Below are 12,249 nucleotides of genomic sequence, written 5' to 3'. Positions count from 1 at the left end.
TGTGACAGGTAGATTGGTGAGAATAAGGTCAAGTAGGTTTTCCCCTCTTGTTGGTTACCTCATCACCTGCTGCAGGCCCAGTCTGGCAGATATATCCTTCAGGACTCGGTAGTGGTGCTGTCGAGCATTGGTGGACATTGAAGGTCATCCACCCAGAGTACATTCTGTGTCCTTGCTACCTTCAGGGCTTCCTCAAAGTGGTGTTCAACTTGGAGGAGTACTGATTCATCAGCTGAGGGGAGTGATAGGTAGTAATTAGCAGAAGGTTTCCTTGCCCATGTTTGACCTGATGCCATGAGACTTCATGGGGTCTGCAGTCAATGTTGAGGACTCCCAGGGCAACTCCCTCCTGACTGAGCTGCCTCCTCTGGTGGGCGGGACATACCCAGGAATGGTGATGGTGGAATCTGGGATATTGGCTGTAAAGTATGATTCTGTGAGTATGACTATGTCAGGCTGTTGCTTGACTAGTCTGTGGGACAGCTCTCTCAATTTTGGCACAAGCTCCCAGATGTTAGTAAGGAGGACTCTGCAAGATCGAATTGGCAGGGTGTGCTGTTGTCGTGTCTGGTGCCTGAGTCAATGCCGGGTGTTCCATCTGATTTTATTCCTTTTCAACTTTGTTGTAGTGGTTTGGTACAACTAAGTGGCTTGCTAGGCCATTGCAGAGGACAGTTAAAAGTCAACCACATTGCTGTGGGGCTGGAGTCACATGTAGGCCAGGTAAGGACGACAGATTTCCCTCACTAAAGGACTTTAGTGAACCAGATGGGTTTTTACGACAATCGTATAGTTTCACGGTCACCGTTACAGAGACTAGCTTATTCATTCCAGATTTATTAATTAATTGAATTTAAATTCCATCAGCTGCTGTGGTGGGATCTGAACTTGTGTCCCCATACCATTAGCCTGGGCCTCTGGATTACTGGCACGGTAACATTTTTACCGCTACATCATCGTCCCCTTGTGTTCTAAGGCCATTAGGATCAAATGACGTCTAAGAGGAAGCTACAAAAAAAACCACACGGAGTACACAAGTGCTGTGGAGGGAAGGTCAACAGGGCAATAGAAATTAGCAATGAACTGGTAATCATTATTGATGGAAGAGCTTGAGTTGTTGTATGGGTGGCATCAGTCCCTCGTAGAATCCTGCATACTTAAGATTGGTTTCTTTCACAGGGTTAAGTTGTTATGATCAGCTGTAAGACCACTTCCTCACAGGGAGACAGAGAAAGGGAAAGTGAAGGGTATTGTGTGAATGTGAATAAGAATGGGCTAGAAGAGGTTAGCACTGCTCTTGCAGTTGCCTTCGGAGCTATTGTTCCTTCCCAAAGGTGAGGTGATTTATATGGGGAAAATAGTACCATAAAAAAAAATTAAAATACACAACCATGGTCATCTAATAGCATTAGAGAACTAAAGATGATATGAGAGGCATGTACATAATGCTGGTCATGTTGAAATCCAAAATTCAGAATTTTCACACGAATGAAATCACTTATCTTTAACTTCATGTGAACATGAACAAAACAAAATTTGCTATTATTTTAAATGTGGCACTTCAATAACATGACCACAAATAAGCCAAGATTTCACTCCTAACTGCATTCTTTCACTCTCTTTGTTTATGATAAAGATGTAAAGAATTCATTGACAGGATTTAGACCAACGCTACACTTCTCACCTATTATTTTGTATAGTGCCCAGTAGTATTCACTTCTTACCTCACAGCTTTTATGTGTTCCCAGTCAGCTACACCAGTCAGAGGCCCCTTTTGTTCCTTGGTACGACCGTGAACAGTTAGCAGCTGAAACAGATTAGAGATGTCTCGTTTGTATATGTAATTTTGAAACTATAACATTTGGCAAGCATTAAAGTCAACATCAGTTGTGTGGCAAGTGACATAATTCTTCTTTTGTTTAACTCTAACAATGAGGAATTGAACTGAACCTGGACAAGCATTTATCTTTATCACATGAAAGATTTTGTGGTTCTGTTGGTTGTAATAGGATTCGTTACATTTGAATATCAGTTTTCTGAAAGGGAATGCTTGAAGCACAGGAACTCTGGCCACATTATTTGAAATTTATTTGAAACCAAATTTTCTTACTCGCGTAAGAACACTATTCCAAGCTGAATTAGAATTTAGAAAACCTTTAGAATTATAATCACCCGAATATAGGTGATGAACATATGAGAGACAATTCCATTTTTACAGAATTAAAACCTCCACCACAATCAGGATGGTAAGGAATCAAAATATGGTTGTCTTTATTTACCTGGCAACCTGCTTTCTCCAGCATCTTTGCATATTGTACAGTTTTACTGACTTCTGGGAAAACCCGGATTTTGCATGTGATGGGAACAGAGATTCTCTTATGTGCCTCAGAAACTGAGAAAGGAGTGTAAATTAAACATAATGAATACATTTTTCTCATTTGGTCCTACCTCTATTTACATTCTTTGAGATAAGCAAGCAACTTACTCTGTAATGCTAAGTGCACCAGGGTGGCACACCCACTAGTTTCGGTTCTCTTTTTCTGGTGATGAATCTGTTTTTACTCAGCGCATTTCCCAAGTTTCCTGCTAAAATCAGGAACTTGTCATATGGAGACAAAAAAGAAAGACTTGCATTTATATAGCGCCTTCCACGACCTCAGGATGTCCCTAAGGCTTTACTGCCAATGAAGTACTTTTTACAGTGTAGACACTGTTGTCATGTAGGAAATACATCAGCCAATTTGCACACAGCAAGCTCCCACAAACGGAAATGTAATAATGACCAGATAATCTGTTTTTTGTGATGTTGAGGGATAGACATTGGCCAGGACATCAGGGATAACCACCCCCCCCCTCCCCCCAGCTCTTCTTCAAAACAGTGCCATGGGATTGTTTATATCCACCTTAAGAGAGCAGACGGAGCCTTGGTTTAACATTCCACCCAAGAGGCGGCACCTCTGACAGTGCAACACTCGCTCAGTACTGCACTGGCGCGTCAGCCTAGATTTTTATTCTCAGGTCTCAAGTGGGACTTGAGCCCACAACCTTGTGACTCAGAAGTGAGAGTGCTCCAACTGAGCCACGGCTGACACCTACGTATCTTTAAAACTGTCCTACCACTCTGCAATACATTAGCAGATCAATGTATTTTGCCATTAAGCCAGCTAAATTGCAATCTTTTGTTTTGTGCACATCACTGCCCTTTCCTTGCTCCTGCCCTCTCTTCACTCCCCCTTCCCATGCCGTTTACTAATTGTGTCATAGAGTCATAGAATTATACAGCACAGAAACAGGCCCTTCGGCCCACCGTGTCCGCACCTGCCATCAAGCCTATCTATTCTAATCCCATTTTCCAGCACTTGACCTGTAGCCTTGTATGCTATGGCGTTTCAAGTGCTCATCTAAATACTTCTTAAATGTTGTGAGGGTTCCTGCCTCTACCACCCCTTCAGGCAGTGTGTTCTAGATTCCAACCACCCTCTGGGTGAAAAACGTTTTCCTCAAATCCCCTCTAAACCTCCTCCCCCTTACGTAAAATCTATGTCACCTGGTTATTGACACCTCCACAAAGGGAAAAAGTTTCTTCCTATCTATGCCCCTCATAATTTTGTATACCTCAATCAGGTCCCCCCTCAGCCTTCTCTGCTCTAAAGAAAACAACCCGAGCCTTTTCAGTCTCTCTTCATAGCTGAAATGCTCCAGCCCAGGCAACATCCTGGTGAATCTCCTCTGCACCCTCTCCAGTGCAATCACATTCTTCCTATAGTGTGGTGACCAGAACTGTCCACAGTACTCCAGCTGTGGCCTAACTAGCATTTTATACAGCACCATCATAACCTCCCTGCTCTTATATTCTATGTCTTGGTTAATAAAGGCAAGTATCCCATATGCCTTCCTAACCACCTTATTTACCTATGATGCTGCCTTCAGTGATCTATGGACAAGGACACCACGGTCCCTCTGTACTTCCTAGGGTCCTACCACCCATTGTATATTCCCTTGCCTTGTTAGTCCTCCCAAAATGCATCCCCTCTCACTTCTCAGGATTAAATTCCATTTGCCACTGCTCTGCCCATCTCACCAGCCCATCTATATCATCCTGTAATCTAAGTCTTTCCTCCTCACTATTTACGACACCACCAATTTTCATGTCATCTGCGAACTTACTGATCATACCTCCTATATTCACATCTAAATCATTAATGTATACTACAAACAGCAAGGGTCCCAGCACCGATCCCTGCGGTACACCACTGGTCACAGGTTTCCACTCGCAAAAACAACCCTCGATCATCACCCTCTGCCTCCTGCCCCTAAGCCAATTTTGTATCCAATTTGCCAAATTGCCCTGGATCCCATAGGCTCTTACCTTCTTGACCAAGCTCCCATGCGAAACCTTATCAAAAGCCTTTCTGAAGTCCATGCAGACTACATCAACTGCTTTACCCTCATCTACACATCTAGTCACCTCCTCGAAAAATTCAAACAAATTTGTTAGACATGATCTCCCCCTGACAAAGCCATGCTAACTATCCTTGATTAATCCCTGCCTCTCCAAGTGGAGATTAATCCTGCCCCTCAGAATTTTTTCCAATAATTTCCCTACCACTGATGTTAGACTCACTGGCCTGTAATTACCTGGTTTATCCCTACTACCCTTCTTGAATAATAGTACCACATTCGCTGTCCTCCAGTCCCCTGGCACTTCTCCTGTGGCCAAGCTTGGAATTATATGGCTTGTGAACTGGACAGTGCAGTGCATATTTCTGAATTATTGGAAACAGCTGGATCAGAATCTTGGAATTCCCTACCTAATAGCACTGTGGGTGTACAGACACCAAATAGATTGCAGTGGCTCAAGGCAGCAGCTCACCACCACCTTCTCAAGGGCAATTAGGGATGGTCTTGCCAGTGACGCCCACATCCCCTTGAACGAATTTTAAAAAAGCCTGCTGCAATTAAACAGCTTGAATCTGCAGGGTCCATGCAAAACACATGATAACGGTAATTTCACAGTTCTCCCTGCATAAAGATTCTTCACGCAATTGCCCTTACATTTTCCATTTGCAGCACACTGCACAGAGGGGACAAATGCTATAGTAGAGAAAATTTGTCAGCACCCTCCACCCACATTAGCATTTCCCATATAATACCAAATACTAAAACATATATAACTCAGCTCCAAGAAATTGAACAGATCCTGTACAGAATGTTTTGTTTCAATAACCAATTAACTACTCACGCATTTTGTGTAGTAGGTTCCATTCTTCCTGTAGAAATGCTCCATAGTGCCCTGTGAACAGATCAATCACACAGAAGTGTTTAATTATACTTAGCCTGGACAGCTGCCTACAAAATGACTTCTACTCGATAAAAGTAGGGTTCATATTGAGGTAGACTCAAAGGGCAGAACTTTCCGAGGCTCCTTGCCAAAGACATGATCCTCACACACAGCAGAGCTCCCACTGGAAAACTGCAGGTCTTTCCACCCAGTAATGTAAATGGATGGAATATCCTAAGCATGTCACCCACAAATTCCCACAACTCAGTCAGGAATTCCAGACCCAGCAGTGATAAGTGCTGTAACTGTATGAACTTCAGACCACTTCATCCCACAGGCCTTTTTTCTTTAAGTGATTCTGGAATTGATTTCTTCCTCCCCCCCCAAATTCACGTTCTCATATGTAACAAACATGTGTTACAGGGCAACGGGTTGTAAACAGCAAATTAAAAGAGCTTGCATTTCCGTTTAGGTATTGCTTTAAGATAGATGTAAAAGAAAACACACGAAGGTCATCAGATGATAATTAACATCTCAACATCATGTCGCGAGTTTTATCCTAGGTTACTTACATCCCACCAAACACTCAAATGCTGCCCTTTTATATAACTGTCTTGCCAAATTCAAAATATATATTTAGTTATTTCAGTCACATGGATAAGTAATTTGTAGTTCATAACTGTTTTCAGCTTATGAAAATATCGTAATGAATATATTTGGAACAAATTTGTTTCCTTGATTTGTAAGATTATTTGCAAATATATTTCACCATAAACTGCACTACCATCATTGCACACTAGATGGTGCCCCAATCCCAGGACTGCAGATATATGCATATTAATTGGAAAAGAAGTCATTTTAATTTCAGGATTCTATATTGTAAAACTGTCTTATTTTTGTAGAAAGCTAACAAGACACTACTGTTACTATGTTAATACAATGCACGAAAGCTACTCACTTGACTCAAACCATTCAGCATAGTTAAGTACAAATGGTGCAGCACATCATTCTAGGGCAAGACTCAACTGTTAATGTGTACAAAGTTCTCACTTAATAACCAGCTCTATGCATTGATATTCTTCAAATTCAATGTTTTTACTGACTGACACCGGTCATTAAATCTTCGGTATTACCAGACCAGAAAATCTATACTGTTTCAAGATTAAAATGCCAGGAATGGGGCCATAGTCATCACCATTCAATCTTTGTTCACATGGTTTATAAAATTAATAACTTGCAATATACCTGATGTTCTAGTGCTCAACTCTCAGATGCAGTATTTAAATAAGGAAAATATGCAAGTACAATTTTAAACTAAGTAAACTACTTCATATATTAGCACCTCAAAAAAGCACATTTTATCTTTAACATAGCTTTTAATGATTAAACTTCAACATTTATGTAATGCAGCTGATTTTTATTGGCTAGCACACATCCTCAAACAAAATTTACAATTTAAAGGAAGTTAATTATTTATTGGAACATTTTGATCATTTTTTAAAACATTTCAGTTCCATTACAGGTCAACCAGTATTAAGATAAGTACAAAGGTACTGTCAGTTCAACCAACAACTTCTCATATTCTGGATCTCAGACGTGGTGATTCCATTGCCTGGATAGTCAGTAATTATTTACATTATCTCAGTATCAATGTCAGTTACCTCATCAAAAAATAGAAAAAAAACTGTGCTACCTCGTTTTGCAATCATCTGTGGACAACCCAAGTTCAGATCGATGGCATTGCAGTAGTCCTGAGCTAGCAGACAGGCTTGGACAAACACTTCTGGGTCATTCGCACAGAACTGGAACAAAAAAAATGAGTCAAAATCACAGCACAATAAAGGTAAGCAATAAACCTCCAAATTGCACAGTGGCCGATTTCTGTTATTGCACTTGGGGCTATTGGATGATCTAGATGCAGCACCTAAAACAGGGCTCCATTACAGATGTGCATTCCTCCTGCCCAATTTTCCTCCCTCTGCTGCACTCAGGCGATCCAACTGAATCCATAAGCAAAAACAGGAAATTCTTCCCCCTAAAAGGTCTTTGTAAGGCATTTTGTAAGTTTGCTAAGTTTCAGAGTAACTCCTGAGAACCAAAATGACTAGATAAGGGTCAAGAGACCTGCAAACTACAGAACAGTAAAGTTTGTTATCCTTTTAGGGAAAAAGATTAAGACTATTTAAAGATCTGAGCACTCCAAAAAGCAAAACTTGTTATAGGACTGACAGAAGAATGTCATGTTTAACTTGGAGCTTTTTTTGAAGATACGATTAACATTGTGGGCATTTGTTGAACACCAAATTTTTGATAAACTTTTATAGATTCAATGTTGGTGTTCAATGGCAAAATTAAGGAGCCACCAAAAAGATGTAGTGTGACACTGGATAGAAAATTGGCCTCAAACGACTGTCAAATTTTTCGGGCTGGAAAAAGATCACAAGCAGGGTACTCCAGAGATGAAGCAGGGATTAACACGCATTAATAAGAAAAATCTTCCTGTGGATATCAACATGATATTTGCAGGGCTAATAACAAACAATCCAACCAATTTTAAGATTTAGATGTTTTAGGTAACTGAGCTAATTGATAACTGATGCAACTGAAGTGGATAAAGTATAAACCAATTACTATGTGAGCAAGGAAGCAAAAGGTGTATGTTGAATGGAAGTATCGTGGGATTATGGGATTATCGTAAATTAGCTGTATGAAAGTTAGCTCAATGCAAATAGGATACAAGACAGGAACAGTGACTGGGGATACATATTAAGGAGACAATAAAATGTGGTACAACTCGGTTGAGGACTTTTCTGTCAAAGTATTAGATGTACCTTTTGACTTTCAGTGCTGCGCTTCCTGGCATATTTTAGTTCTCATTTTTTTCTGTTAACACACTTGCAAATTACAGAAATACTTTTGGCAGACAAGCCCCCACCTGCCAAGACTGAGGCACACATTATTGGCCACATGAGCATTAAAACTTCAAATTGCGGCTGGGAAGAAAAGAGGGCCTATCAAAAGGAATTGCCAGGCCCTTGACTGGAAAGACATTTGCATGCTGGCAGACAGTGTTGGAACAAGGGACCCAGTCCTTGCTTCCCCAATACACAGAAGTAATCAGACCAGTTTACTTACATGACTGGCTGGCTGTTGGTTTTTTGAATTTGAACTGGCTACAGGGTTAAAACTCAGAAAGCTGTCAGCTCCTGGACTGAGAACACCTCTCTCCTGTCTGCTCTTATCTCACTCTCACTAGCTTCGGAAACCATCGAAGACATATGAACCCCAAGAGAGAAAAGTCTCCTACAGTGAACAAGGTTCAAGAAGAATACTGGGCCCCAACAAAAAACAAGATCTACCTACAATCAAGGACTACAGCAAGCTTGAAGCACAGTAAAAAAAAAACCCTCTTCAGAGATTGCCTCAAACCTCTCCATTTTATTTTTCTTCTCTTTTCTGTCTCTATTTGCATGTGCATATCGTGTATTCATGCTAGTGTGGGGTGTGGCATGCATCTGTAGGCGTTAACCAAATTAGAGTTTAAGTTTAATAAATTTCACTTTTCCTCTTTAAACCTAAGAAAACCTGGCATGCTCATTTCTTTGCCTTATAATTGGAAAGCTGTGAACAAGAATTCACCAAAGGGGGAGCTCAAAACACAGTGTGTTTAAAAGTAAACCTTGTTACAATAAGACCAGGTGAAGACAGTAAAAGACCCCTAGACACCTTTCTCACCTGGTCGTAACACTTTCAATTATCATTAAACAGAATGGCATTACAATTTAAGGATATGGGGAAATATAATCATCGCCCAAGCTCAAAGTGCTAATGAGATGGTTTGACCTCATTCCTGCCACAGCTACGTTGGATACATTACCTGAACAACCAGTGGTCGATCCTCTGCATTCACCTCATTGTATAAGTTCTCCTTTCTGTAGTTTGCATCCCGTACAAACACCTGGGCGTGAAGCATGGGAGTGTAACAGAGCTGGGCACCATGACGGCGACTAAGCAGCCTCCATGCAAGCTCACTCTGATCCACCATTGGAGCAACCACATATCGAGCACCATTTAGCGTAGTCTTCCAGAAATCAAATCCATGAAGTTTAGGCATCCTGGCCTTGGTCTGCAAAAATAGCAGAATGGAGCTTTTAAAGAAACCCTAAACTACTGATCTTAATAACAAAGCATACCAGACCACTGTGACAGACACTTTTCAGCAAGAACTGGCTGTCCAATAACACTGCATCCGAATACTGAAATTTGGCTCATATTTATCTGGAAGTCGAACTCATTGTTATCATGAACTATTACAAATCAGATGCAAGTCAACCAGGATAACCTTGGCATAAAGCTTTCCTACACATAGCTCACTCAACCCAAAACACAATAGAATCATTATTTGTTGCTATATTTTTCTTAGAATGAACTTACATTTATATAGCACTTCAGGGCATCTCAAACAAATTTCACAGCTAATCAATTACTTTGTGACATGTCAAATGGTTATGTGGGCAAACATGGCTGCCAAATGCAAACAGGAAAGCAGGTAAATGATCTAATAATCTTTCTAAGGCTTAGGATACTGGGAGAAACTCCAGTTCTTCTTCTGAACAAAAAATGGCACTGGATCTTATATGTCCAGCTGAGGATGCAGACAGGGGTCTCAGTTTAACATCACATCTGAAACATGACACCTCCAATAGTCCAGGGGTCGCTCAATACTGCGTTGGAGTGTCAGCCTAGACGAGGGGCATGCATCTTTTTTGAGTCCTAGGGGTGGATACATGTGTTAAAATCAATGAGTGGGCTGTTTTTGATATGGCAGAAAAACCTAACCCCCTCATACACAGTGAGAGTGAAATTCCCCCCCCCCCCCCACAAAATAAGTTCCACCCTCACAGGAGACCCCCACACACCTGCCTTTCTCTTCCATGCCTCCCTCTCCTCTTCCTTCTCCCACCATAGCCAACAAAACGCAAACTGAAAAGCTTCAGGCTCAGCTCAACTTCCTGTGTCTGGCGAACCAGCAAAGCATGTTCCCTGATTGGGAGATTCATGACAATCTTGGAGCCGACCTTTCCAGTGTCTTGGCCTGGGACATTTAAAAGGGCCAATGTTGAAACTGCCTTTATGCACAAGTGACCAAAAATGAGAAGAGTCCACTCGGGGTTTGTGGAACAGATGGAAGGAGTTCACTCGCTGGATTTGGCCTGCCAGCTGCATGTTAGACAGGTCTAGCCTACACTATGTGCTCAAATCCTAGACTGGGGATTGAACTCATCACCTTCTGGCTCAGTCGAGAGTGCTAAACTGCCAAGTGAGCCAAACTGTATACTCCATCTCTTAATTAACTTCTTCCAACCCCATATTTGGAAAGCATACAGAAATCGCCCAAATTTGCCACAAAAAAGTTAAATTTTGTTCACACTGCTGTGTGATGTCTAGAAGCAGCCACAAAGACTTCCATCATTTCAATCTTTCCTTGTAATTGCCAGAACTAAAATGACTGCATTGTGAAGTATCAGGGTCATTCAGGGTAACGATTATATGGTAACATTTTAAGAAACTGTCTGTTGAATTATTTACACAGGAAGCACTCTACACCATTTGATTTTCACAGCAATCTGAGGAACATTTTGGAAACGTTTTCATAATGAACACTGCCAGTTCTTTTACATATATCACTTTTACAAATAAGTATTGATGTGGAATGGATTCTGTACATACAATATTGTCCTTAATGCAAATTGCTCGGGACAAAAATTCATATTATAACTTTTAACAACTTTAAATGGAATTGTTGGCACAGATGCATGCAAAGTTATTTTTTTTTTCACTCAAAGAACTTCCTCCTGATTGTACAAGCATTCATAGCACTTGAAATATGTTCATTGGTTTGTGACATTCACGAGTCCAAATATACTTGAGTTACAGAATCAAAACTACAGTACAAACCATTCCATCCATCATGCCTCTGCTAACTCTTCAATTAGAATTATCTACTGCAATCTCAGTTTCCACTTATCCAATTCCATTTTAAATGACATTAGTCTCTCCCTTAAAAGTGACTTGTGCTAAAAGCTTTACATGCTTTAATGAGCTTGTGTAAAAATTGTGTTCCAATGTCCTTTGTTCTTGCTGTGATAATACTGCATCTATGTCCCCTTGTCAACTAATGGAAACCATCCATCTATCCTGTCAAAACTTCATAATTTTGAAAATCTTAGCTCCCCCAAACAGTTTTAAATGAAAAAATGATTTTGTGTTATACATTTATGCTTTATGCAAAATAGTCAAACTGTGTAACCAAATATCCCATGCTTACTATAAATAGTTTGGGAATGGAGTTTTCTACTGTACTTTGGTTATCTGTAATGATTTTGTTCTTAAAGGAATTATTCAGCAAGCTGTCAGTACCAGCAAAATACCAGTTAATCAAGAAGGTGGATGAGCAGTGTTGTTTTTAAAACTTTCAGCAACTAGACGCCTTTTCCTCCTATTTTTCCTTGTTGTCACTCCTTTTCACTATTCCTCCCTCTTCCACTTCCCTCCCTCCCAGTTGTCGCACTCTCATATTTGAGTCAGAAAGTTGTGTGTTCAAGCCCTACTCCAGAGACTTAAGCACAAATCCAGGCTGCCACTCTGATGCAGTACTGAGGGAGCTGCACTACAGGAGGTGCCATCTTTCAGACGAGACATTAAACCAAGGTGCCATCTGACCTCTCAGATAAATGTAAAAGATCCCATGGCACTTTTTGAAGAGGAGAGTTCTCCCGGCATCCTGGCCAATATTTATCCCTCCACCAACATCACTAGAAAACAATCATTTGGTCATTATCACATTGCTTTTTATGGTATCCTGCTGTGCACAAATTGGCTGCCAAGCTTCATACATTAATAGTGACTACACTTTTTTTTTAAAAAAGTACTTTATTGGCTGTAAAACGCTTTGAGAAATCCTGAGA

General features: G+C 40.7%; 1 protein-coding gene across 1 annotated transcript in view; it reads right to left on the bottom strand.

The window, feature by feature from the left end:
* Positions 1 to 12,092, bottom strand: part of dus1l (dihydrouridine synthase 1-like (S. cerevisiae)) — a 73,716-nt gene extending 61,624 nt beyond the window's left edge. Inside the window, exons 1-6 of the mRNA XM_068058170.1 lie at positions 12,005 to 12,092; positions 9,159 to 9,407; positions 6,975 to 7,083; positions 5,243 to 5,293; positions 2,280 to 2,392; positions 1,725 to 1,807 (exon numbers count right to left, since the gene is read on the bottom strand). Of these exons, the coding sequence (XP_067914271.1) occupies positions 1,725 to 1,807; positions 2,280 to 2,392; positions 5,243 to 5,293; positions 6,975 to 7,083; positions 9,159 to 9,395 (593 nt within the window). The 5' untranslated portion in view covers positions 9,396 to 9,407; positions 12,005 to 12,092. The remainder of the gene's footprint in view (positions 1 to 1,724; positions 1,808 to 2,279; positions 2,393 to 5,242; positions 5,294 to 6,974; positions 7,084 to 9,158; positions 9,408 to 12,004) is intronic.
* Positions 12,093 to 12,249: the final 157 nt, after the last annotated feature.

The sequence above is a fragment of the Heterodontus francisci genome, chromosome 26 (genome assembly GCF_036365525.1).
Source record: "Heterodontus francisci isolate sHetFra1 chromosome 26, sHetFra1.hap1, whole genome shotgun sequence".
NCBI classification, from domain to species: Eukaryota; Metazoa; Chordata; class Chondrichthyes; order Heterodontiformes; family Heterodontidae; genus Heterodontus; species Heterodontus francisci.
The sequence above is the reverse complement of the archived record's forward strand: the minus strand, read 5'-3'. Positions and strand labels throughout refer to the sequence as shown.